The sequence below is a fragment of the Gambusia affinis genome, linkage group LG04, assembly GCF_019740435.1.
Source record: "Gambusia affinis linkage group LG04, SWU_Gaff_1.0, whole genome shotgun sequence".
NCBI lineage: Eukaryota > Metazoa > Chordata > Actinopteri > Cyprinodontiformes > Poeciliidae > Gambusia > Gambusia affinis.
In genome coordinates this window covers 14,632,918-14,660,875 of record NC_057871.1, presented here as the reverse complement: position 1 = coordinate 14,660,875, position 27,958 = coordinate 14,632,918, and the positions used below count along the sequence as shown (strand labels likewise).

The 27,958-nt window shown below is 36.2% G+C and overlaps 1 protein-coding gene and 1 long non-coding RNA gene across 3 annotated transcripts in view; one reads left to right on the top strand and one right to left on the bottom strand.

Moving 5' to 3' along the window:
• Positions 1-763: 763 nt before the first annotated feature.
• LOC122830053 (slit homolog 1 protein-like) overlaps positions 764-27,958 on the top strand; it is a 59,224-nt gene continuing 32,029 nt past the window's right edge. The window contains exons 1-8 of the mRNA XM_044115099.1: positions 764-1,344; positions 9,496-9,567; positions 11,950-12,021; positions 12,149-12,220; positions 25,282-25,353; positions 25,427-25,498; positions 26,612-26,683; positions 26,767-26,930. Of these exons, the coding sequence (XP_043971034.1) occupies positions 1,148-1,344; positions 9,496-9,567; positions 11,950-12,021; positions 12,149-12,220; positions 25,282-25,353; positions 25,427-25,498; positions 26,612-26,683; positions 26,767-26,930 (793 nt within the window). The 5' untranslated portion in view covers positions 764-1,147. The remainder of the gene's footprint in view (positions 1,345-9,495; positions 9,568-11,949; positions 12,022-12,148; positions 12,221-25,281; positions 25,354-25,426; positions 25,499-26,611; positions 26,684-26,766; positions 26,931-27,958) is intronic.
• On the bottom strand, positions 11,940-27,957 carry LOC122830054. Of its 2 annotated transcripts, none has more exons than XR_006370478.1 (6): positions 27,874-27,957; positions 22,590-22,675; positions 20,865-20,934; positions 20,595-20,744; positions 12,116-12,267; positions 11,940-12,019 (listed from the first exon to the last, which is right to left on the bottom strand). It is a non-coding gene; the product is annotated as an uncharacterized LOC122830054 (long non-coding RNA). The 2 variants fall into 2 exon arrangements; XR_006370477.1 differs by having other exon boundaries at positions 20,869-20,934.

Sequence of the window (27,958 nt, the reverse complement as noted above, 5' to 3'; positions counted from 1 at the left end):
TATCGGCCAATTGATTTATTCAATTTTGGGAGATCGATGATCGAGCGATACTTCCACGTGAAGCTGATCTTATCCTCCCCAGGAAAGGTCTAAAAATCAACAACTGTCGTCTTCTGCACGTTTGTAGTTAACAATTGTCACTCTACTGTTTCTAACTCAGCAACTTTCTTTACAGACCAAAAACAATCGGTATCGGTCAAAATCGGTATCGGTGATACCACCAGGGATTTGCCAAAAAACTGAAACCTGTGCAGACATTTTGTCTTATTTCAACTGTAATGAGATACTTGCATGAGAAATTGGTGAAAAATAGCCGGTAACACGTTGTGTTTTTGCAGTGTACTGGTCCAAAGGTAAAGCAAAGTTTTACTGGTTAAATGCTGATAAGTTTATTTCATTGAGCGGAGCTTCCTCTGCTGTCTCATCTCTCCACCAAATGGCCGGTTCTTTTCCGTTTTCACGTCTTCCCCAGAGTTTCCCAGCCGGATACTTCAGAGCGATCATCACGACTTGTCATCGTGGCGTCGGAGCCCTGGGCTCTTTTCCTCCTCTGGGGAGGGGAGGAAAGAGGAAGAGGAGAGAGAGAGAGCCGCTGTGGACCGCTGCTGTCACTGGAGGCGGCGGCGGCTGCTGACACTGAATAGATGTGAGTTCATTCTGGGTGGGTGTGTGTGTGTAGGAGGAGTCTTGGTGCTGTTATTTGTAAAAGCTTTTGATAGATGATTACTCTGGGGTGTGTGAGATAGAGAGGGATTGAGGGAGTCCCCCCCACCCTTTTTCTTTTTTCCTTTCTAGTGGCTCACTGTTCGCTGCACAATGACTCAATGAAAAGTGGAGGGAGAGGCAAGTGCACTGTACAGCTGCAACACGGAGAGAGAGAGACACACAGGGGAGCAGAGGAAAAGAACCCAGTTGGAGGAGCTGGGGGACAAGTAGAAGAAGAAGATACACTTGTCCTTTTCTCCTCTCTTTATCTCTGTGAGATTCCTCTCTGGGTTCAAGTGGCGATTGTTCAGCTCCAGCTGAACTTCACCCACATCCTCCTGCTGCTGCTGCCCACTTTCACAAAACAAGCAGAGAAGTGTTGGTGTGGCGACAGGAGGGAATCGGGTCCGGATCAACCTGGAGAGCCGTGGAGGACAGCAGGATGCCAGCGAGGAGAAGAAAGGATGGAGCCGGGTCGGCGGCGGGTCTGTGGACGATGCTGGCGTGGGCGGTCCTGGCGGGTCCGGGAGGCGCTGAAGGGTGTCCGGCTCCCTGCAGCTGCCTGGGGAACACGGTGGACTGCCACGGCCGGGGAATCCACTCTGTCCCCAAAAACATTCCCAGAGGAACTGAGAGGCTGTGAGTTGTCACACACAGACGTATTTTCTTCTTCTTCTTCTGTTGGTTCTGACGACCAAATGATCCGATACAGACAGACAGGCGAGGGGAACCCTTCAAAGTGACGGCATGTTGCTGCGTTCACTTGAAGGGAAAAAAACAGTTTACCTGGTTATGTTGCTGTTTACTCAACACCTCAGAGCTTAGATTGATTTCTAAATCTGGGATTTAACAGCTGCACGAATATTTGTGCTGCAGCTAACAATTATTCTGATGATTAATCAATTAATTGGAAAATCAGATTTAAAAAAATTGACACATTCTTCAGATTTTTATTTTAAAAAAATGAAAATCTAAAACGTTTAAGTTTTATTGTGTAATATTTTATTAAACAACAAAACTTAAACGTTGTTTATTACTTTGTAATAAACATTTTATTACACAATAATAATAGTACATTAAACAATGCTACGGCTACAGTTAATTATTGTAGTAATTGATTATTCTATTGATTGTTCTGACGATTAATCTGCAGGTTTATTTATTATTCTGTAGTTTTTTCATTTAACCACTTAAACCTTTTTCTACAATATTAGAAAGATATTAAAAGATGCTTTGGGTGCAATTAACAGTTATTTTAGGAATTGATTATCCTGACGATTAATCAATTAATCAGATTTTTTTTAAATTACTTAGCTGTTCAGGTGAGTGTTTTAAAACCTTCGACAGTAATGGATGGATTGGAATTAGTGCAATAACTTGCTAACAGGCCTGGCTTTCATTCTGTGTAACTTAACTTCCTGGTTTTGCACTTTAAAACATGACATTTTATCATTTTTACTTCAGCCACCAGTTTTTTTTTTGTTTTTTTTTTGCAGTCAACCTACCTCAGAATAGATTAATTGTTTGCACATGATATTCTGCACTGTTAATGTTGAGACTCAAGTCATTTTGCACTTCTGATGACTAAATATTGGTGCGTATTTCCAACCTCTGCACGGTTTCAATCTGCTGAAGTGGAACTCCTAATGAACTTTAAGTGCAAATCCCAACTCCACATAAACTCAAGTCAATACATTTCTAATGGAAATATGTGTCACCAACATGTTGATGTTGTTGTTTTATTTTTATGCTTTATATTTATAATTTCTGCAGAAAACAGCTGTTAGCTGGGGCTCTCTCGTGAAGTGTTTTGTCCAGAAGCCATGTTGGACGTGTTTGTGTTCATACCTGGTGAGGTTATGTGTTTATTTCAGGTTCCAAAGTGCTTGTGTATGAATTATTGATGACTGTCAGGGGTGCTGGAGGAGATACATTATCCCGCCTCTCCTTTGGTTTACTGTAGCATAAAGGAGGTCTCTACTTTACGCCCGATAGCTTTACGATGTTGGATGGCGGCTTGGAACACAAGTCAAAGGTCTGAACCTTCAGCTCCAGTTTTCCACTGGAGTAGAAAAGTGATGTTGAGAAGTGATGTGTGTTTTAGAAACTTTCCTTCATGTCTGCAGACCTGGTGATATGTGTGATTAATGACTTCTGCTTCATATGGAGTAATTGTCTAAATACATCAGAAGTTGTTTTTTTAGTGTGATTCTGAAACTGCATGTTAAAGCTTGTGTTGTGATTTTATGCAGGAGCTTTTTTTTTAAGCTTTATTTTAACATTTTTAGAAGCTTGTTATTCTGAACCCTTTCCACATTCATGGACGCAAACACTGTAAAAACACAAAACCTGAGCAAGTATATTTTGGTTTAGTTTCTAATGCAAATATCTTGGTGCACTTGAAAAAAGAAAAATTTGGCATTTATGATAAAAACATTCTTTCTAAATATGTTCATAACCCAGAACTCCTCAAGACACATACCAGTTTTAGCTTCACCCAGTTCAAATTATGTAGAAATATCCCATTAAGCACCTTTTGCAACCTTTTTATCCTCCATTGTATTGATATTGAGTCAAACTGAGCTTTTCACATTATTGAAAGTATTTTTTTTTAGCTTTAAATGCATCATTTGCTACAAACAATCACGCGTAGACTAACAGAATGCTGTTTTGCTGCAGTAAAATGTTTGTTTTGTTTTTTTTTAAAGTATTAAATTATTTATATCTTGTAATGTATTTCTAATAAATGAAAAATCTGCTGAACGTGCACATTTTTTCATCCGATTAATCATCGGAATAATCAATGACTGAAACAATCGTTTGTTGCTCTCTCTCTCTCACTATCATTGTGACCTTTTGAACTGTTTCCTCGTCAGAGATTTAATTAGCTCGCCTCGCAGCAGAGCGAGAGACTCATTAAGCAGCTATTTGTTAAAAGTCTTGTCGCCCAGTGAGCATGTAAAGTGATCTGAGTGTGTGTGTCAGCTGGACTGGGGCAGAGAGTCGGCGGTGTGTGAGGTAGAGTGTGTGTGTGTGTGTGTGTGTGTTCAGTTACTCCAGCGCTGAATTCCCAGGGAACGCTGCTCGGTCAGAGCAATAACGGGGTCATTTATCAAGGTGACTGCACCAGTCAAACTAAACACCCCTTCTTGTTGGATTGTCATAGCGATGCTGCAAAATGGGCTGAATGCCCTTTGGGCTCTGATGAGTCGGGTTGGTGTAGCAGAAAGAAAAAGAGGAAAGGGTGATGCGGACAGAAACAGGGGAGATTTTTGAATGAGTGTTTTAATGTCGCACTGAAGAGCCGATCTCTAAAACAATCTTTTATCTGACCAAAAGTCGAGCTTGATGTAAACAAAAAATCAAAAATGATTTTTTTTTTTTTTTTTTTTTTTTACTGTTTTGTACTCCTTGAATTTTTTCACATTTTATGTTACACTGCAAAAACATAAAAGTCTTACCAAGTAATTTTGTCTAGATCCTGGTGCAAATAACTTAGTACACTTGAAATAAGATAAAATTAACTCATAAGTAACTTTCAGCAAGATATAGGACCTTGTTTTAAGTCAATAATTTCTTCATATTTATGAAAAAGTGCTAGTTCCACTGGTAGATTATTTCACTTATAGGATGAGAAAAATGTCTTCTTATAAGTGAATAATCTGCCAGTGGAACTCTGAATTATTTATTTAAAACAAGCTCCTATATCTTACTGTAAAGCTACTTGAAGTTTAGTTTATTGTATTTCTATTGTATCTCAAGTCTACTAAGATATTTACTAGGAACTAGACACAAATACTCGTCAAAATCTTGTGGTTTTGCAGAGTAGAAAGTCAAAAAACTGTATCAAATCTGAATTAAATTATTCAATGTCTTACACTTATCATGACCAAAGTGATTTGTTGTTCTAAGTAAATTATCTGTCATTTTTCATCAATATTAGGGAGTTATTGACTGAAAGAAGCTCATATTTCTTACTAAAAAGTTACTTTTAAGTTAGTTTTGTCTTATTTCAATTGTAATAAGACATTTGCATTAAAAAGTTGACAGAAAATACTTGGTAAGATTTGGTGTTTTTGCAGTGTGCAACCTTTACATGATTGACAAACACAAAAAAGGGCAAAAATGTAGTTGTGAATTGACCGTGGTTCAAGTTTTCTTTTACAAATAAGTCGGAAAAAATGTGCCGTCTTCTCTTGCCCCCTTTACACTGATACCCCTAAGGAAAATCCAAAACAACCAATATCCTTCAGAAGTCCCATAAACAGCAAACAGAGTCATAAGTGTTTGTAATTTAATCTAAGTTTGCTGTTCTATGAATACCTCAGAGGTTTACTAGAGAACATTAGCGAAAAACAGCATCATAAAGACCAAGGAACACAACAGAGAAAGTAGTAGAGAAGTTTAAAGTAGAGCTAGGTTATAAAAACTTGTTTTATTTTATAACCTAGCTCTACTTTAAACATAAAAATCAGATTTTTTTTGTCAAACCAGTTTTTTTTTTTTTCTGCCGTGGTCGTTCACACTTCCAAATATATGGGACTCCAGTGTGAACGTCAAACGACCTGAAAGTGTCCCGCATGCGCAGTAGATGGCGCAATAACGTCACACAGAGAACGAACTGGAGTTTTGCCAACCGCCATAACAAAGAAGAAGAACATACTGCTGCTGCTGCTGATGATGATGATGATGATGATGATGATGATGATGATGATGATGATGATGATGATGATGATGATGATGATGATGATGATGATGATGATGAAGTAGTAATGCTCAGAAAACATAGACGCTAACGGAGGAGCATTGCTTACGTTTCTGAAGTTGTCCGATCGGAGCTAGAACATTAACAACTTAATCCTCATTATCGTCCGCCATGTTTGTCCTTACCGCTTGCGCGAATCAGGACGCAGAGTATTGACGTCTGTCGAGTATCAATGACGTTCAGATTTGAAAAGATCACTTACGTATCAGAGATCCAAGCGGCCTGGGCCGCATTCGAAAAAAATCCGATCTGTGTTGTTCAGACTGTCACGAAAAGATCGGATACAAGTCGCAATAAGAGGAAAAAATCAGACTTGGGTCACTTCAGGCTGCAGTGTGAAGGTAGCCTCTGTCTGTGATTCTCATCGTCTAAACACGCACACACACACACACACACGCGCACACCCACATACGCACACACACACACACACACACACACACACACACCTCGTTTCTCAGTTTTATTACCGATCGCCGCTTTGTTCTCCTTCTCTTTGCTCTCTGCTCATCTCTTCCAATCATTTCTCCGAGTCCCCTGCGGTCCGCGAGCGGGAAAGATGCCGCTAATGAAGTGTCATTAGATATGAGTGCGTGTAATGCTGCTAATATTAGTCGCATCCCCTGCTTTGCCACAGGGGAGAAATATGACGGATGAGACGAATGAGTCTGAAACAAAAAGCGAACAGAAAAAAGGTTCTGAAAGTGGAGTGGGAATAAGGAGGAAGATGGATTCCTCATGGGAAACAGGGGGGACGATGGAGGAGGGTAATTGGTGTGGAGAGAGGTGAAAGAATGAAGGGATGATAATGGAAGGTGGGGGAAGTAAAAATAGGTAGTATAGTAAAAATGAAGTTGCGTTTTTATGTTTGCATTCAGCTGTTTACTGCAGTTATTAACTAATTTCTTCAACGGATTTTACTTCCAAACCAGATCTGCTCAGATTTTTTACTGAACTTTTTAATTCTTAAAGTGGTTTAAACTTTGATCACAAATAGATGTAAGCCCAGACTTTGCAGAGCTGAGTGAATTAAAAGCTAGAGAGATGTCCAGCTTTGTGAAAGATTATTCTGTTCTTATGTCAAATAAGAAAATAAGAGACAAAACTGGGATATTTTTACCGGCCTGACTGAACTTCTGCCATGTTTCAAAGAAGAACTGGCCAAAATCTGACTACAGGTGGATAAAACAGATACTATAAGATATATTTTACCTGCTTTTTAAAAATTGTGTTCATATTATGTTAAAATATTTTTGTTCCAGTTCAATTATACACTGTATTTGTTCGCTATGTAAAATCAAATCACAAAACATTGAAACTTGAGGTTGAAAAGTGAATCCTTCTGCAAGTAAAAACGCTGAAACAAACAGTACGATACTGGGTTATTAACTGTGTTTCTGTTACAAATGTACGCTAAACTTTGTCAATATTCCGCTAATGTTGAAAAAATGAGGTAAAATTCTCAATTACTGTGTTTCTGTTAAATAATAAATAACGTTAAAATCACACATAATGAATAAGTTTGTTGACGTGATGAGTTATTGAAAAACACGCCGTGCCATCACATCATACTCCATCTACTTCCTGTTGTATTGTCCTCGTGGTTTGTGTCGGTGGCAACGTCCGGTTGTTGATCATATGATTCATGTGGTGCAAAATAAATAAGTTTTGATATGGACAAAAGAAACATCCTAGCGGCAAAACTTTTTTTTATCTAAAAACGATAAACTGTTGTGCTTCCATTGAGCAAATTTGTTTTCGAAATGTCAAATTTGAGCAATTAGATAATCAATGGAAACAGACCTATTGAGAGTCTGTGACAAGAATTACGCTGTAAAAACAGAATTTTAGCAAGTAATTTTGGTTTAGTTTCAAGTACAAATATCTTAGTTACTTTAAAGTAAGACTAATTTATAAGCAACTTTTTGGCAAGATAGAGGAGCTTGTTTGAAGTCAACAAATCCTAAATATCGATGAAACAAGTACTTATTCCTCTGGCAGATTTTTCCACTTTTTTCCATGTTATAATAACTGAAATAATCTGCCTGTAGAGCCAGAACTTTTTTATTAGTTCTAAGGAATTATTGACTCTAAATCAGCTCCTATATCTTACTGAAAGTTACTTATGAGTTAGTTTTTGCCTGTACTGAGATATTTCCCCTACAAACTAGAACAAAAATACTTGGTAAGATTTTGTTTTTTGCCGTGCAAAAGTTGCAAAGAAGAATTGGCCAAAATCTGAAACTACAGATGTATAAAGATAGGCAAGAGATACTGCGTGGAGATCACAGCTTTTTACATTTTATTTGTATTATATAGAAAGTGTTTGTTCCAGTTTGGTTATGCACTACTTTGTGTTTGTTTGCTACATAAAATCTAATTACATAACAGTAAAGTTTGAGGTTCTAAAATAAAAAAAAATATGAAAAACTTCTTCAAGGCTCTGCATAGATTAAAGTATAAACATTTTAAAATGATGATAGTGAGTTATTGTTGCAGAGTCTGGAGAAGAAAGATGAGTTTAACATAAAAAACTAAACAGATTGAGATTCAGGAGTTGTTCTGCTGGATGTTCTCTCTTCTCTGTTTGTTTTCTGTGGTTTTCTTGGTTTTCTGGGAAACAGAACCTTCTTTACTCTGGGAGTGTGTATCCTGATACTGTATTGATCACTGCATTTTTTCAGGGGCTCTGCTTGCAAGCAGGCAAATTAAAATTGCACACAGCAACTCATTGGTATGCAGAAGCACTGGGGATGTTTCCAAATTACAAGTAAGGATAAGTATCTCACTGCTAATCCAGTGCTAATGTTTAGCGTTTTTTTTTTTTGTTGCATGGTTTCTTTCCAGCAGTCCAAAGGAAGTTGTGTTGGTCTGGTTGTCGTTTTCGAAAGCTGACCTCCTGCTGCTCTCCTTCCCTGTCAGATGTTACTGTGGAGCGCAGAGCGGAGCGGGCTAACCGCCAACTGAGGCGGCCGATTGTGTTTGCATGGGCGAGACGCGTTCTGCTTTAATGAGCTATTGTTTGGCTAAGTCGCCAATCAAGTGGAGTCTGTCGCTTAGCTGACCCCGTGACCCAGCCTTGCTGCACAAAAATCAATTAACCTCGCGTCATTGTTCCTCTCCTTCCTCCTCCTCAGAAATTCAGCTACTGGGGATGATATGCAATTAGCAGAATGTGGTCTCTCTCTCTCTCTCTTTCTCTCTCTCTCTCTTGTTCTTCTCTTCTCTTTCTTTCTTTTCTGGTCGAATTTCTAATGGAAATATCTGAATACACTGGAAATAACACAAAACTAACTTACAGTACAAGTAACTTTTCAGCAAGATTTAGGGACTTGTTTTATGAAAATAATTCCTTAATATTGACAAAAAAAAACCTACTTGTTCCTTTGGCAGATTATTGTTATAAGTGAAAAACATGAACCAAAAATAAAAAGGTTGAACTTTTTACACGGTTTTGTAGGAGTACTGGACATTAAAATATATTTTCAGATTTCTTTTGTAAAGTTTTATGAAAATGTCTGAATGTTTAATGTAATAGAAAATATATTATGTTTTGTATATTTGCACAAGTTTTTCACCATGTCTACATTTTAGACAGTGCAATGATTACCCAGAACAATTTGAAAATATTTTGCTTTCATTCTTCAATATTAATCTGGTTGAATGAATCACAGAAATCCTGTTAACCCAAACCTTTTCCAAGTTTAGGTTCTTTGTGACCCTGTGGGAGGAACTTATATGCAGCTTTCTGAGATTGAACAATATTGTTCAATTTCTAAGTTTGTGTGGTAAAATTAGAACATTTGCACTTTTTTATTGTTTGAAATAGAAATATTGTAACATGACAACACTGAACCTTAGAGTGAAGGCTTCAAAAATATGATCTCCAAACCATTACCAATTTTTCACACAATTTGTCCATTTTTAAAATGCACCTTTGGATAATGTTTTTGTATTAATGTGGGTTTTGTTTTTCCTTGCAGTTGTTAAAAGATTCTGTTGTCTTTTGTTTTTCTTTTATTTTTCAGCGATTTGAACGAGAACAACCTGACGGTCATAACCAAGACAGATTTCTCTGGTCTTAAACACCTCAGAGTTCTGTAAGTACCACTGACTTTTCTCATTTTGGATCAATATTGATAGATAATACATCTGATAGAATCTTCGATAATTTCACCGAAATCCGATCCAGAACCACAAAGCATTCTGGGAGATTTAGGCAGAGGAAGGACCTTCAACCTCTCACAACCAGCTGAGCAAAGTTGGTGGAATCAACTACCGTAACTCACTCACTCATTTATTGGTTACCTAGCAACTAATCTTTTGGTTACCTAGCAGCAGTTTCAGTTTTTGCCACTGTGCCTCATAACTGCTTAAAAATAAAAACAGATTTTGTGGAGTGAAAACTGTGGTTAAAACAAGAAATGTCATACAGTATTTCAGATATTTAAAACACAAAAAACGAAACAATATTGATTGATATTAAACACTTAAATCGTGGCACGTTTTTCAGCCATATTGTCCAGCCCTACTATGTAACACTCTCAGTAAATATGCCCTAACTTTAAGCCGTCCTCAGGATTTAAGCTCAGTGTGGACAGAGTGTCTGAAAATATCTGAGAAATTCTTTCCCACATGTCTTCAGTAGCATTAGGTCAAGTAGGGATATGAGGGAACACACACATTTCTTAGCCCTCGAAAGCCGGAGGGCATGGAAAAATGTTCAGGCTCTGTGGTGACACATGAGCCAGCTAGAGGTGCTTGTTTAGTGTCACTGTCAGCCAGATTTAAAACACAGAGAACAAGCTTATCCATTACCTTTCAGCTTGAAAACATTGTGGCCTGTGGGAAAACTGGTCTTTCCTGTGCTAACCTGGGGATCAGAGCTCTGTCAAATGTTAGTGATGGACGTGGAGTTAACAGCAGGACAAACGGCGACTCCGGAGTCCTGTTTGGAAAAGATTAACAAGCTTTTGGAATCCTGGGACCTGTAACTCTTAGAAGGGTGTAGCGTGTTTCACCAGTGGTGAGCATAACAGAGCCCATTAAAAACATTTCTCTAGAACATACATCCCATCATTGACAGGTAGGGAAGGTATGAGCGTATTTTGCAACCAGCTAGATTAAGAAAATTTTAAAAATGTTTAGTGTCCCTATTCACCAAAAAGAGTAATTGGAAAAAAGACAAATTAAAACAAAAAAAACCTTCTACAATAAACCAGAAATACTACTTATCTCTGAAATAACCATAAACTGGGAAAGGATTATTAACACGCTTTATTATTTAAGCTAAAAATAAAGTTTTACTTCTGATTATTGATGTATCTGAATCACTAGCGGAACAAGTCAGCATCGGGCCGGGGGGCGGGGCTAAAGACCAGGTTCTTTAATAATAAAGCTCATGATAATTTAACTTTACAACATAGACAGTGTTGTTTCACCACCACAGAGAGCGAATATATCATTCTGAAATCCATCTGACATGAAGTACAACAAACCAAGAGAACAACAGAAACATCAGGCTAATAATAATACCAGGCTAATGATGAAACAACACAAATTCAAATCAGCTCAGAACCGCGGAGAGCGATCGGATCATTTTGACACTTTATCAATTTCAACTCAGAGCCTGAAGCCTGGTTGACGCGTTGAACCGAGCACGTGGCAGCGCGCGTTGAAGCGGGAACGCAGAGGCACGCGGCGCATGCGCTGCGTGTCGCCCCGCTTTCTCGCAGCTCTCATCAGACGCGATAAAGGCTTGGATTCATGTAGTGATATTCTGCCTCCCATCCGGGTCCCCCTGAAGCTCCGCCCCTGATCTGAATATTACATGCGAAAAAAATAATAATCCACCCAATTTCTTCAATTTCTTCTGAGGTCAAAAACAGTCAACTGGTTTTTAGCAATAAATTAATGATGTCTGGAAAATGAAAAACGAAACCACTTGCTGCATTGTTGGTTGTGCAGGAAGCTCTACTTCTGCTTTTCACAGATGTATGGTTGTATAATTGTGCACCTGTTTGCAGCCATTTTCACGTGAATGTAAAGGTTGAGTTGGGGGGTCATGGCCAGCAGCCTCTTATTTGGATCTAAAGTGACAAGACGCCCTGAAATGATGAACTACTGTTGCTTTTTTAGCGTTTAGTGCTGTGCACGCAATGACACCACATAATACAGAGTGGCATATTTCTTCATTTTAAACAGAGGTTGATGTTACCGTAATTCTGTCACATTAGAAATGGATCCTTTTATACATAAGGTGTTTGCTTTTAATTGAATCCCTTACAATGAGAAATGTTAGACTGAATGAACATCAGCAAATTTGATCCTATTTGCACCTATGTTAATTTATTTTTTTATTTGTTTTACTTTTGTACAAGACAAATACTAGTTGTAAAATGTATGATATGGTGCAACGTATTCAGAAAATTTAAACCTTCCAGGATTAATTTTATTTTCTTAGTCATGTTTTCTTTTTTCAGCCACCTGATGGAGAACAAGATCAGTAGCATTGAAAGAGGAGCCTTTGATGAGCTGAAGGAGCTGGAAAGACTGTGAGAGCACAGAACATTTTAAAAACATTCTGACTCCTAAGTCCTCTTGAAGACAGTAATTCCTATTGAACTCATTGTAACATTTATGTCTTACTTATTTCCGTTTCATGTCTCTTTGTTCCTTCAGGCGTCTTAACAGAAATCGTCTCAGCCAGCTTCCAGAGCTGCTCTTTCAGAAGAACGAAGCTCTGTCTCGACTGTGAGTGCAGACTCCTGTCTTTATGCATCACTTATTGGAAACAAACACTGTAAGAATTTATACAAAACAAGAAATAACAAGACTAATTATTGATCAGTTATATAGGAATGAATGACCAAACCACATAAATCCCTTAAGTTCTTTCTCGACCATTTCTGGAGCAAATGAACAACATACAAATAATTTAAAATGTTTTACAGCTCTGCTCTGAAGCAACTGTTTGATAAAGTTATGATCAGAGGTGGGTTGAGTAGCCAAAAATTGTGCTCAAGTAAGAGTAGAACCACTTCAACATATTTTACTCAAGCAAAAGTAAAAAGTAGCTGTCCAAGAAATTACTCAAGGAAGAGTAAAAACGTATTTGATAAAAGTCTACTCAAGTACTGAGTAACTGATCAAATTATCAACCATTTAATATTTAAAAATTACATCATCAGATGGACGAAAATATAAACTCACGTGGAAATGTTGATATTTGAAGGACCAAAATGACGATAATTTATATAAATAACAAAATCAGGCAAAAGAAAAGTTTCCAAATCAGTTTCTTTAAATAAAAAACTTATGAAACTTAAAAAAAATCTGCAGCTGTGTCTCTGTGTCTGGTGAACATTTGGTTAAAACATGTTTGTTTTTCATTCAGTGGGTAGAAAATCCAGAAATTTTACTCAAGTAAGAGTAGAAATACTTCATAATAAAATTATTCAAGTAAAAGTAAAAGGTACAGCATAGTAAAGATACAAATGAAAGGAATTTTTTTCAGAAGCGTCACTCAAATAAATGTAATTGAGTAAATGTAACTAGTTACTACCAAACTCTGATGAGGACACCTCTGGGTTAGACCTTCTTTTGATGTTGTAGTTTTCCCACCATCCAGCAAAGGGCGCCGTTGATCATACAGAAACAAAGATGGTGCTAGTCTAGCGCCAGAGAAAGAAATGGTTCATGATCTGTAACCAACAATAAAAGAGAAATCCTACAAGCACTAAAATCTGACGCTACCCCATTTTTGTTTACATTTGATGAAGAAGGAAGTTGCAGAGTGACTTCTTCAAAGATTTTTCCGTCATTTCCCTCAGTGTTTCTTAATGCAGCACCACCACAGGCGAGGAGGGGAACAGATTTTTAAAAAGGTTTGATTTGTTTGACACAGTTCAGTGTGAAAGCGAAACGCAGCACCTGAAAATGTAACAAATTTTTTGTTTTGGTCCCAAATTGAATCGAGTCCATTGGACTATAAGGTGTGAAAACAGCCTAAAGCAGTGGTCCCCAACCCCTCAGTACCAGTCTGTGGACCAATTGGTACCGGGCCGTGCAAGAAATAATTAAATATTTCCGTTTTATATATTACTTGAGACTGGAGGATCTTTTATGTTTCTGTATCCTGAGGTGGAAGAGCGTTACATCGATCTGACTCTTGTGTTTTATTAAGGAAAATGTTTATATTAAAGCTTGAAGATAATGTTCTGTTCACACAAAATTTTTAATGTCTTGATGTTTAATATAATTCATTATCAGAAATTTTGTTCATGCAATTTAAAACAAGAATTTAAATTATTCTAAAGTAAAATAAGTAGGTATTTTAACTTAATATTGTGAGTGAAATAAATGTGGCTCTTTAACTCGGTGAGGGAAGGTTTTTTTATTGCATATTGTGAAAAATTATCTGGTTTAAATTGCAGCATTAAGTTAAAACTTACAATTCAAGACTAATGCACTTAAAAAACAATGTTTAGACAAATTGTCTCTTCTTAAATCAACTTCATCAACTTTCATTTCTGAGTCAAAACCAAAACAATTTTCTTGTCGACTTAAATTTTATCTTCAAGGCAGCAGGTGGACTTTCATTTTCAAATTAAACTGCATTCAAATGTTTTACAGTGTAGTGAGATCTGAAGTCACTGTCTGAATCGTCTGGAAATAATAACATCATTCAGGTATTCAGCTGCACGTCCTTTAAACTTTACTAGGTGACTGGAAAGCTGCTGGAGCTACTGGAACATGGCTCATACTGGTAGCTATAAAAGGGATTTATAAACACATTCAGCTCTTCGGCTTCTAATTAACTGAAATATCCAAGATGTTGCTGTAAATATATTTCATATTGTGAGTGAAACTCCTTCATGCTCTTCCCTGGGTTTCAGCAGAGAAATAAATAGCACAGATCTCACAGCAGTTATAGAAATGATGGACATGATAGGTGAGAAGTAACAGAAAAAGTGTGACTGTCTCGCTCGGTGGAAGGGATTGCGTGTTTTTCCCGATTTCCTATTTTCTTCACCGTTTTTGTTTTGACAATTTCACTTTGTGGCTTCCAGCAGCGACAGCAGAAATGGAGCTGGCGCGTTCGATCAGTCAGCACACGCTCGCTCGCATAAAGCGACATGCTCACAGTTTGGAGACATTAGCACTACCTCCAGCAGAAGTGATTTCTTTCCTCCTGCTGTGTTGATGGACTCTATAAAAGCTGATGTCCCTGGGAAACACACTCAAATGTGTGTGTGTGTGTGTGTGTGCTGCTTTATGTTTGAGTTCTTCAAAAAACCGCCTTCTGTCCTCTTTCTACAGATATTTTAGTTTCTGCTTCTTTCTTGTGCAACTTCCAGTTTTAACACTAGCGTAATTCAAATCAATACCTCTGGTCCACGAGTCAAATTCAAGGCCCGGGGGCCAAATCCGGCCTGCCTTAGCTTTTTATAAGGCCCTATACCTGTAATAAGAACCTTCAAAAAAACAGATATTTTTTTATTATTCAAATCAAAGTGTATTTTAGCCACACTGTCAAGTTAAATCAGCAGATCCAACACTTTTGAATGTATTCACCATCTCCACCCAACTGGCACGCGCCTCGCAAAGAATCAAGCGCACCCATCCCTTTCACTGCTCAAACTCAGCAGCCAAATCTGTAAGGTAGCCTGGCTCACCTGAGCTCACGTAACGACCTCTCTTCAGACAAAGAACCTCAACCTAAAGCTTCCTCCACTGGTAGGAAATGGACATTATTCACAGTTTACATAATTCATACTGAATTCAGAAGGCCGAATTAGGTTTATTGTTTGATGCAATGTTTCTCGTGTTTGGAATATAGTTTATTTATTCATTCACTGTTAACTTACAGGTAAATTATTAAATAATTACTTAAGAAATTAAAGTTAAAATGAACTCATTATCTGTAATGAATATTTATTCTGTTTGTAGGTTTTTAACCTACTCACGTGACCACGTGTTGCTTGTTCATGAGCTGCAGACGAAATGCCCAAAGTCGGTCCTGGAGGGCCGGTATCCTGCATGTTTCAGTTCCCTCCCTGGTTTAACGCACTTGGATCCAATGATGGCTCGTTAGAGACCTAAGAAGAACATTGACTTGATGAAAAGGTTGTTACTACCACCAGAGAGAGAATGAAAACATGCAGGATGCCGGCCTTCGAGGGCCGACTTTGGGCAAAGAAAAGGAAAGCTGAATAAAATATGTCACTGAGATGAGGTGTTCCTGTGTCTCTTTGGAGGAAGAAAGCCTTTTTCAAGTTTGGGCAAAAGCTGAGGTGGCTCAAGAGACCAAAAAACGTGACACGTTGTTAAATTACATCACTTTGAAAAGTTGTGTCATTATTTATTTCAATTTTCATCTGGGTTTCTGCCGCTTTTAAAAGCAGACCAAGTGCTTAAAAAAACATCCAGGAAACCTTTTATTAACTACTTTAACTCTTTGAAAACAATTACACCAGACTAAATATAAGTATCCTGTTTTTAAAAATTATTTTTTCAGTTTTGTTTTGTTTTTTTGTCTTATTTCTGTTTGGGAGAGTGATTGGTCGTAAGCTGATGTTTCACTCTAATGACTTGAATTGTATAAATATCACTTGTATCAGTTAAACTACATGTCAAAATTTGTAAATGAAAATTAAACAAAACCAAAAATAATAGTTGGCAATAAGTAAATTTTGCTTTGGTGTCTAGAAAATGAGCCGTTTCAAAACAATTCCAAGTGTCACGACAAATCAGAATGAACTACCCTCATCTAGCGACCCCAGCCTGTTACCTAGCAACCTCAGCCCGTTGCCTGACGACCAATCCCAAGCTCTGCTTGGGTCGGTCAGCTGATTTTATGCGCTCTACAATGGCTGCTGGAAAAGACAAGTGATTTGTTGTTGACTTAACTATTTAGAAAGTGCTTGTCGCAGTCTTGTTGGTTGTGCAGGAGGCTCTACTTGTGCTTTTCAAAGACGTAAAGTTGGATAATTGCACATTTGTTTGCAGCCGTTGAGTTCGGAGCGTGGCCAGTCGCAGGTTATTTGGATTTAAAGAAGACGACGTCCTAAAACAGCTCATTTTGAAAGAACTGATAAGACTAAAATCTCATTATCTAAGAATGACTTTTCTGCAAAATATATAAAGAAAATGTTTTGTATAGCAGGTAGGCCTATCCTAACCTGTTCAAGTAAGCATAACACGTCACCTTTATACATGGGGAAAAATAAAACTTCACATCCTTCCATCCCAGTACTGATGCAACACTCAAAATGGGTTCACTGGCACATCAACGATGACATGAAGGGCTTAATGATCCACCAGAATCACCTTATTTCTTCAACCTTAGATCTGCAATACAAATGGGTTTCAACTCGTTTTTATTAGGTGTTTCTTTCTTGAATTTAAAAGATTCAAGCTCTGGATCCTTAGATGTGGTTGGTCTGGTGGAAGCCCCGCCCTTCTTGAGACCTGGTGGTCCCGAAACACCTTGCCTGGTGATAATTTTGAAAAACAGAAAATTGGCTCCAATTTAAGGCCTGGCTTTGAACGAGCTCAGAAACAACATTCTGGGAAAAGAGCTTAATTAAAAAACTGTAGCCATCTGTTAGCTCTAAACTTTATAAGGACTAAATCTATTTACAATGTAATGAAAGTTGTCAAGAAACAAAATTACTGTCTATGGCTTAGTGGGTCAGGTCTATTTTAGCTGCAAAAGGGAGCCGAGTACTTTGAATTGTTGGCATTACATGTGCTATTAAGTTGTAGCCTAGAAGTAATCATTTAATTATGAATAGTGCAGAAACATTCGGATGCAGGAATTAAAACGAAGAGAAGAAACACGAAGGCTATGAATGTTGAAGGAGCTTTGTGTAGTGGATTTCATTGAGAGGTTTTCATCTGTGTCCTTGTGCATTTAACTTTCCCTGAGGACTTTTTTATGAGCTTCCCTCATTAGACAGAAGAGCGGAGCTGTCCTCATTAAAACAGGTGATTGGCATGTAATGGCGGCTAATTAACGGTGACTGAATCTGGCAGAGGTGGTGAGGCAGCTGCCTGGATGTGGCTGTTTGGAGGCGGTTCCAAGAGTCACTCTGCATCTGATCAATATGATGAGGAGAAAATATGTCTGAAAAAAATCTCCACATTTCCATCAGTACAGAATAACTCTTCATTTTGCTCTGCGTGCCAGTGATTTTCTTGCATTGATTTGTATTCCAGCTGGTCTGATTTGCATCTCTAATGGAAAAATATATATATTATATGGGTGGAAGACATTGAATAATTTCAGATTTGATGTAGTTTTACTATTTTCTACACTGTAAAAACACAAAATGTTACTAAGTATTTTCGTCTAGTTCCTAGTAAATGTCTTACTTTTTGGAACTAGAAAGATATTTACTATTTCTACTTGAAATAAGACAAAACTAACTTCGAAGCAACTTTTCTGCAAGATATTAGAGAATTATCACTCAAGAATTCCTCAATATTGATAAAAAAAAAAGTACAAGTTTCATTGCCAGATTATTTCACCTATAATATGGGAAAAAATGTTTTGTTAGAAGTGGTTAGAAGTGAAATAACCTGCCAATTTGACTAGTATTTTATTCATCAATATTAAGGAATTATTGACTTAAAACAAGCTCCGATATCTTGCTGAAAAGTTACTTGTAAGTTAGTTTTTGTCTTATTTCAGATGTACTAAGATATTTACTACTATGCACTGATATGAAAATTTAGGCCGATATCAATATCCGATAAGAAAGTTCTTCATATTTACCAATATTATATATACTTCACTATTCTTTTGACAACCATAAAACTGCATTAATTTCATCACTGCTTCTCTGCTTCAGTTAAACAACCCACAATCCTTTGCTGCATCACTATCAGTATCACATGACCAAACTCTTTCTCTCCCCTCCAGAAACAAACAGCAACGAGATGGAAATCAATATTGATTATTAATATCGGCCACTTTGATTTATATTACCGATTCAGAAAAGAGATGTACCGATTTGGGCCAATATCCATATTCAGTATTAATACTGATCAATCAATCAATCAAATTTTATTTGTACAGCACATTCCAGCAAACAGACATTTCAAAGTGCTTGTAACATAGAATCGACAATCAAAACATGACATTAAGTCTAGTGCCAATTCCTAATTCATACATTCAGAATTGATTACGTGTACTGATGTTATGGCCGATAACCGATATTTACCGATATTATATATATTTCTCCACTGTTTTGATACCTTTGGAAAGAAAATAACCAGAAACAAATGGCAACAAGATGAAAACAAATATTGGTTGTTTATATCGGCCTGGTTTTATTTACCAGATATGTTAAAAAGTGCCTATTGTTAAAGATACTAATGTCAGTTCTGATTTACTGTGCATATTTACTAAAGACTACAAAAAATACTTAAGATTTTGTGATTTTAGTTTTAGATTTACACAAGATGAATGAGGTGCATCTCATTCATCCTGTGTATGAAATTCACAGGATGTAAGATTCTTGTTGTATTTACAGAGAGTTGGGTAGTAACTAGTTACATTTACTCAATTACTTTTACTTGAGTAACTTTTTTATGTACTTTTAGGAGTATTTTCACTACACTGTACTTTTTTACTTTCAGTTGAATAATTTTATTCTGAAGTATTTCTATTCTCACTGGAGCAAAATTTCTGGATTTTCTAACCAATGACTGAAAAACAAAAATGTTTTTATCAAAATTTCACCAGAGACAGACTCACACCTGCAGGTTTTATGAAAGTGTCATGAGTTTCTTATATTGAAAGAAACTGATTTGATTTGCCTGATTTAGTTAGTTTTTGTTGCTTATATGAATTATTGTCATTTTGGTCCTTAAAACACCAACGTTTCCTCTTAACTATATTTTGGTCCGTCTGATTATGTAACTTTTAAATATTAAATGATTGATAATTTGATTAGTACTTGAGTAGACGTCATACCAAATACGTTTTTACTCTTGGGTAATATTTTTGGGTACTTTACAAACCTTCATGTCTGCAAACAATAAGTATTTCAGATAACATCTCAAATTTACAAGACTGTGCAATGAAGCAAATCAATTGTACAGAGACATGCTCTGTAGTTTCTGAGTTTCTTGCTGGGAGAGAGTGAGGAAAACAGAAAATGTTTGCCTCTGGACTTCACAGTAAGCACTTATTCTCAGCAGATCGCTTTTGCCTGCAGTGACCCATTTGTTTCACCTCTCCACAGAAACATTTAGCTGTGCACTAACCCTGAATCTTTTCCCCGCCACTACTTGTTCTCTGTACCTTTTATTTATTTCTGTCGCTTTGCTGTTGATGTCTGATGTTTATGATAGATTAGGGAAATTAACTGACTTTGATTCTCTGCAGTGCTGCCTGCAGGAGTGCTGCTGCTTCTAATGGAAGGGTGAAAGCTCAGAAAGTAGGAAGTCTGCAGACATCGTCTTGTAAATCTGCGATGTTATCTGAAATACTTATAGTTTGCAGACACAGAGGCGGGTAGAGTACACACCGCTGAAGCATCATTTGGTAAATAATGACACTTTTCATGCAAAGCAGACATTTTTAATGAATTTGTAATAACTTTGCAATAAAAGTGTCATTATTTACTGAGCGATACTTCATGATAACAGTTAAACATTTATGAAGACTAATTCATGTTCACCAGGTGTTATATCGTGTTTATTTATTTTATATGTCTTTGGTTATTGTCTTTTTTGAAGTATTGTTTTGATTTTTATCTTTTGCTCCAGCTTTGCCCCTACTTCCTAGAGAAATTTCTCTTATGAGGGACTAATAAATGATCAATTGTCTTCTCTTTTCTTTTCTTTTCTTTATGAGACATTACATAAGTGGAATGTCTCATAAAATCCCAGTAAAATATATTTAAGTATCTAGTTGGATTGTGACTAAATGTGAAAACGTTTAAAAGGGGTCTGTAGCTGGAGACCAAATGTTTACTCGGTTATAAACTCATCCTGAAACTTCAGCTCCTCGGAGAACATTGCTTCCTGCTTTTAGATGAGAAGTGTCCTGCTGACAGAAGATTTATGTTTATGTGTTCAGGTCATTTGCAAATGCATGCATTTCTGTATTTACCTTATCTGCAGGACTGACATGTGTCATCACTGACCACACACAGCCGAGGTATTTTCCCAGACGTTGCTGTTTTCTTAATGCTGAGGCTGGTTTCCCCCCTCTGTGTGTGCAGAACCAGATCTGGGTTATGGACAAACAGCGTCTCTCCCTCTACAAACACAAATTCAGCTGTTTTATTTTTGCTCAGCGCTTGTCTAAATGTGCGTTTCTGGAAGGTCACTGTATAATCTTTGACCTTTTCCCTTCACTTGGATCCAAAGTAAAACTCACACACCGAGAAGATCAGGAAACGCATGATGAGGGCCAATAAGTAACCCGACTTCTTCTTTGGTTAGCTGCTCTAGTCCCAGTGGAGCAGAGGAGGTTTGGTTATGAAGTGAGACATGAAGGAATGAAGGAATGTGAGAAATTTAATAATTTCTACTAGCTAGACATGCAAACTCAAGATATAGAGTATTAGGCCCATAATAAGAAAAACAATATGAGAATAAAGTCATAATATTGCAAGAATACTATTGCAGATTTACAAGAATAAAGTTGTAAATTTAATATAGCAATAATAAATGCATAATATTAATATAACAAGAATAGTCGTAATTTTACAAGGATAAAGTCATAATATTACGATAATAGAATTATAGTTTAATAAGAATAAAGTTATAATATGAGAATAAAGTTATAATATGAGAATAAAGTTATAATATGAGAATAGAGTCATAATTTTGCAAGAATAAAATCAGAATTTTAATATCTCAAGAATAAAATTATAATAGAACAATAATAGGCTTGTACAAGAATAACAGTCTAAATAATACAAGAATAAAGTTGTACTGTTTCAACAATAAAGAGATAATATCATGACAATCGTATTATTATGACTTTAGTCTCAAACGACTCTATTTTAATACACCGTCGTACAGATATGACATAATGGCTTCCTCAACTTTTGAATAATATTTTTGTCTAAAAATTTTAATCTAGTTTGAAGTTGAACAATAATACTACATTTTGATTTGTAAATAAAGCATTTAATCTGTTTTAAGCCTTTCTATGCATTTTTAAGAGAATTTTTTTAACTGAGGCATTTGTGTAAACAAAGGCAACATTACAGAATTATTACAGTATTTATTTTTGGTTAAAAAAAATATTCAGGGCCTTTGTTAGTTATTGGCCTCATTTGGTCCAAAAATTATTTTTTGCCAAGCCTTACAAAAAAAAGAATAGAGATTAATTTCATCAACCAATGAATCCTTTACTTATATACCGCTTTACACAACCAGAAGACCAAAGTGCTTTACAGCGTCAAAAACAATATAAAAGAACATAGCAACATGTAAATACAAGAAAAGAAACAGAGCAAAGCAACACAGGACAAACAAAACCAGAATCATGCCAGAAGAGAACCAGCAGGAGCAATTTAATGCTATTTGGATTAAGGCTGTAACATAAAATGTGGAAAAAGTGAAGCGTCAAGAATACCTTCCAGAAGGACGCTATCTGGGATTTTTGGGGTGTTTTTAGTTTTTCTAACATTTCCATGAACGCATCATCTTTGTTTCATAAATCATAAGATGAAATCTAGTTAAATAAGACCCCATTGGTTACTCAATAAAATCTAGAATTCACCGTGGGTGTATTTCATTTAATTTCTTTTTTTACCACCACAGTTATGTGTTTTGGGAAATCCTGACATATTTCTGTTGTTTTTATGGCTGTTTTACAATCTACTCATAAACAGTCTTTCATCATGTTCAGATGTGGCTGAAACTAACACATTTTTCTGGATGCTGAAGGTGGCTAGTGGCTAAAGATGATGAAAAGATTAAATAAGTGGGAAAGTTTGCCTTTCTCACCCTCCGCTGTGAGGAGGAGGTTATTGAAACAGGAGAGGCCACAGGCTGAGGAAGAAGAGCAGCAATGAACACCGGCAGAATGGTTCAGAAGATGAATAGAGGTGATAGCAGAAAAGAGAGCAAATATTATGAGATCACCTACTGTCCAGACGCTTTCAAACACGTCCAGCTGTGACTTCTCCGAGTCTCCGTCCAGTAAATATCCTCTGTGTCCCAGCAACAGATATCCTGACAACCAGAAGGAAAAGCATCTTCATTACTCTGTCAGAGAGATGAGGCAAAGCGGTCCAATAATGCAGCGTGGTGCTAAAATGTCAAATCTCAAACTCCTGCATCCATGAAAAACATGAAGGGCCAAAAGTACGTGCTTTTAATCTTTCATTAAATTGTAAATATGTTCTGCGACAGACTGGCGACCTGTCCAGGGTGAACCAGCCTCTCGCCCGGAACGTTAGCTGGGGATAAACACCAGCAACCCTCCTGACCCCATTAGGGACGAAGGGTGAATAGAAAATGGATGGATGGATGGATGTAAATATGTTTTGTTTTATTTTCATAAATGCTACTCTTTGTACATGGGCTCTTCTTTTGGAATCATCATTTCTAAACAAACACACATTTTGTTTGAATAAAAATAACCTTAAATCTATGAAGATATAAATAATTACATTTATGTGTGTCTAAGAGTGCTGTGTGGGAGATGGAGATGACAATTTCCCCGAGGGAAATTCCCAAAAGTCTAAAAGCTAGCTAGTAACTGGCTAACTAGCTAGGTAGCTAGAACCTAGCTAGTTAGTTCCTATTTACCTATCTAGAGCCTGTTTTAGACTTTTTATTTTATTTTTAGACACTGAAGTGTTTATATCTAATTTCTAATAGATGGTCTTGTCTTCTGGAAGCTTCCTGTATCATTTTAAACAGAAATACTTGTTTCTTCTTTTTTGAATAAAAATAACTTTAAATCTGAAAATATATAACTACATTCAAGAGTGCTGTGTGGGAGATGGAGATGACAATATCCCTGAAGGAAACTCCCAAAGGCCTTAATAAAGTTAGCTAGCAACTACCTACCTAGCTAGTAACTGGCCAACTAGTTACTACCACATAACTTGTAGTTGGTAAGTAGCTTGGTAGCTAGCGCCTAGCTAGCAACTATCTATCTATCTATCTATCTATCTATCTATCTATCTATCTATCTATCTATCTATCTATCTATCTATCTATCTATCTATCTATCTATCTATCTATCTATCTATCTATCTATCTATCTATCTATCTATCCATCTATCCAACTATCTATCTATCTATCTATCTATCTATCTATCTATCTATCTATCTATCTATCTATCTATCTATCTATCTATCTATCTATCTATCTATCTATCTATCTATCTATCTATCTATCTATCTATCTATCTATCTATCTATCTATCTATCTATCTATCTATCTATCTATCTATCTATCTATCTATCTATCTATCTATCTATCTATCTATCTATCTATTTTTACACTTTTCATATTTTATTCTTATATGTTAAAGTGCTTATTATGTCCAATTCCACCAAACTGGATTAGTGCTAATAAAGTACCACAAAAATTAAGACAGGAGTTTTAAAAACACTGATTTTCTCTGTTTATTTTGTTGTTTCTTCTTAAACCAGACGCGTATTTAATTCCATCCAACTAGAGGTTATGTGAAATATGACGCTGAACCATCTGCCCATGTGAAATTTATATTTCCACAACCTGCAACCCTCACCACCACGTCCTATAAGTCGCTCCCTCCTGGTTGCAGACATCTTGCCACGCTGTATATCTGTCATCGCCTCCTCTGGTTGCTTTATGTTCCTGACCCTACTGAACTTTAAGTGCCAGGAGAGGGAGTCCTGTTCATTTATGACCTGGGTTAAGCTTTATCTCGCGTCTGTTTTTAAATAAATTCCTATTAATAAACTGTTTCTAGAAGGTTTAATATTAAATAATTATTAAAAAACAGATATGACTCAAACCGGTTTTGTGTGACAGCTAAACACTGTTGTCATAAAAATAAAATTACATTATTGTTCAAACAAGAAAATAAAAGTCCAATAATCATAAAGAAAAACAGCAGTAAAAAGTATTTTGCATCAACAGAGTCTGGGTTTCAATTTGATACAAAAATAAAGAGAATGCTATTTATATGTAAATATTTAGAATAGCAACAATTGTAAGTTACTGTTAGCTCACCTATAATATTAGAAAATTATTACAAGTGAAATAATCTGCGGGTTATTTCACTTGGCAAATGATTTGTAGATATATGTGCCTTAAAAACAAAATTACATTATTGTAATTCAATTTGTTCATTCATTGTAACAACAAAAATGAACCTTCATAACAATTAGTTGTCTGAATATATATGCAATTTTAAATAGCTATGCTAGTTTTTATTGCAGACTCAAAGTCCAAATCACATAAAACAACAATCAATAAAAAATTTAATAAAATGAAAAGTACATAAAAAATACCATTCAGATAACTTTATTCTATTTTATTCATAACTTTATTTATCATATGGAATTATTTACTAAAACAAGCTCCTACATGTTGCTTAAAAGTTACTTAGAAATTAGTTTTCTTATTTTAAGTGTACTAAAATATTTCCACTAGACAGAAACCAGATCAAAAACACTTGCTTAGAGTTTGTGTTTTTGCAGTGTCCCTCACATTTATACCTATGTAACGCATAATTTTAAGTGGCAGTTGTTTGGATAGACTGACACTGGTTTACATCAAACAAGTCCAGAAATTAAAATCAGAAACCATTATTGACTCTGCTGGTTCTGTGTTTCAGGGATTTGAGTGAAAATGCCATCCAGGCCATCCCAAGGCGAGCCTTCAGAGGAGCCACAGACATCAAAAACCTGTAAGCTAAAATTCTGTGTTGTGCTATTTCACAAAAACAGGATGAGCAGTACTGATGCTGCTTTTATTTCCAGTCAGCTGGATAAAAACCACATCACCTGTATTGAGGAGGGAGCGTTCAGAGCTCTGAGATCCTTGGAAGTGCTGTACGTATCTAAAAGCCGATGTAGTCCTGGGGGTTTTTAATGTCACCGTTTTAAAACACTACATCTTACCAAGTATTTTTGTCCGGTTTCTAGTGCAGATCTATTAGTACACTTGAAATAAGACAAAACTAACGTTTCAGCAAGATATAGGAGTGTGTTTTAAGTTAATTCCTTACATTTGGTGGCAAATTATTTTACTTATAACATGAGAAAAATTTCTTGTTTTAAGTGGAATAATCTTCAAGCGGAACTAGAACTTTCCCAATATTAAGGAATTATGGTTACTTTTTTAAAAGTCAATAATTCCTCAATATTGATGAAAAAGTCCTAGTTCCACTGACAAATTATTTCACTCATAACAAGACAGTTTCCCATGTTACAAGTGAAGTAATCTGCCCGTGGAACTAGAACGAATTATTTACTTTAAAAAGCTCCCATATTTTGCTGAAAGGTTACCTGTAAGTTAGCTTTGTCTTATTTCAAGATTTTTAAGATACTTGTACTAGAAAAAACCCCAAAAATACTTAGTAAGGTTTTGTGTTTTTGCAGTGTCATTTTTATTTGACTTATTCTTTCATTGTTCACTTCAAAAACAAAAAAACTAAGATTTTAATGTTTAGTTTTTATTTCAAATTTCTTACTAAACTTGAAACGAGACAAAACAAAGTTATAAGTAACTTTTCAGACAGAGAATGGCGCTTGTTTAAAGTCAATAATTCCTTAAAAGTTTTAGTTCCATTGACAAATTATTTTAAGACAGTTTTCCATGTTACAAGTGATTTAATCTGCCAGTGGAACTTGTACATTTTCATAAATTTTAAGGACTTATTGACTTTGAACAAGCTCCTTTGTCTTTCTGAAATGTTTTAAGTAAGTTTTGTCTCATTACAAGTGTACTGAGATATTTACACTAAAAACTAGACAAAAATACTTGGTAGATTTGCTGTTTTTGCAGTGTTGTAGTATTAAATCAGATCACAAGAGTATGTCTTCCATTATTAATTGTTTTCTCAGACTTACAGTATTTTTTCCTCACATTTCTCTTTCTCCTCCTTTGTTTCCTCACATCCGCTGACTTTTTTCTTTGTTTCTAACTTTATTTGTCCCCTCCAGCACACTGAACAACAACAACATCAGCAGCATTCCAGTCTCCAGTTTCAACCACATGCCCAAACTGCGAACCTTGTAAGTACGACCCTCGCCTGCTGCATGTCGTTATCTGAGAATCATTCGGCCATTTTCTCTCTTTCTCTGCTTCCTCCCACCAGTCGCCTCCACTCCAACGCTCTGCGCTGTGATTGTCACCTGGCCTGGCTGTCGCCATGGCTACGGCAGCGGTCTGCGCTGGGCCTCTACACGCAGTGCAGTTCCCCTCCGGCTCTGCGGGGGCTCAACCTCGCAGAGCTGCGCAAGAGTGACTTCGCCTGCTCAGGTGCAGAGTTGGGGAGTAACTAGTTACATTTACTCAGTTACATTTACACTGCGAAAACAGAAAAACTTACCACTATTTTGGGTCCAGTTTCTAGTGCAAATATCTTAAAATAGCTAACATGTAAGTTCTCAACAAGACATATGAGCTTGATTTTAGTTTAAAAAAAAAAAAAGAAAAAAAAGCCTTAGTATTGATGAAAACGTTCTAGTTTCACTGGCAGATTATTTCACTAAAAAAATGGGAGTAATGTCTTGTTATAAGTGAAATAATCTACCAGTGAACTAGAACTATTGAGGAATTATTGACCTAAAACACAAGCTCATATTTCTTGCTGAGAACTTATTCGTAAGTTAATTTTGTCTTATTTCAAGTGTATTACAATATTTTCACTATAAACTAGATCGAATCACTTGGTAAGATTTTGTGCTTTGTCAGTGACATTTGAGTAAATTTGGGAAAAAATTTACTTTTAGGAGTATTTTTACTATATTGTACTTTTATCTTTTACTTGAGTAATTTTATTATGAAGTATTTCTACTCTTACTTGAGTAATATTTCTGGATTTTCTACCCACTGAATGAAAAACAAACATGTTTTAACCAGAGATTCACCAGACACAGGGACACACACCTGCAGTTTTTATTAAAGTTTTTTTTACTGAAAGAAACTGATTTGGGGGAAAAAACATTCTTTTGTCTTATCTTGTTGTTTTTTGTTACTTATATAAATTATTGTCATTTTGCCCTTTAAAATTCCTGATTATGTAATTTTTAAATATTAAAGGATTGATAATTTGATCAGTTACTCAGAACTTGAGTAAACATTTTACCAAACACTATTTTACTCTTACTTCTTGCTATTTTTTTTTTACTTTTCCTTGAATAAAAATATGTTGAAATAGTGGTACTCTTAATTTAGTAACATTTTTGAGAACTCTACTCACCTCTGTCCAGGGGGCATGTCAGGTGTTGTTGCATAGAAATGCAGATAATAGATCTGATTTTAGCACCGTTCCCTCTGGTCTTCCT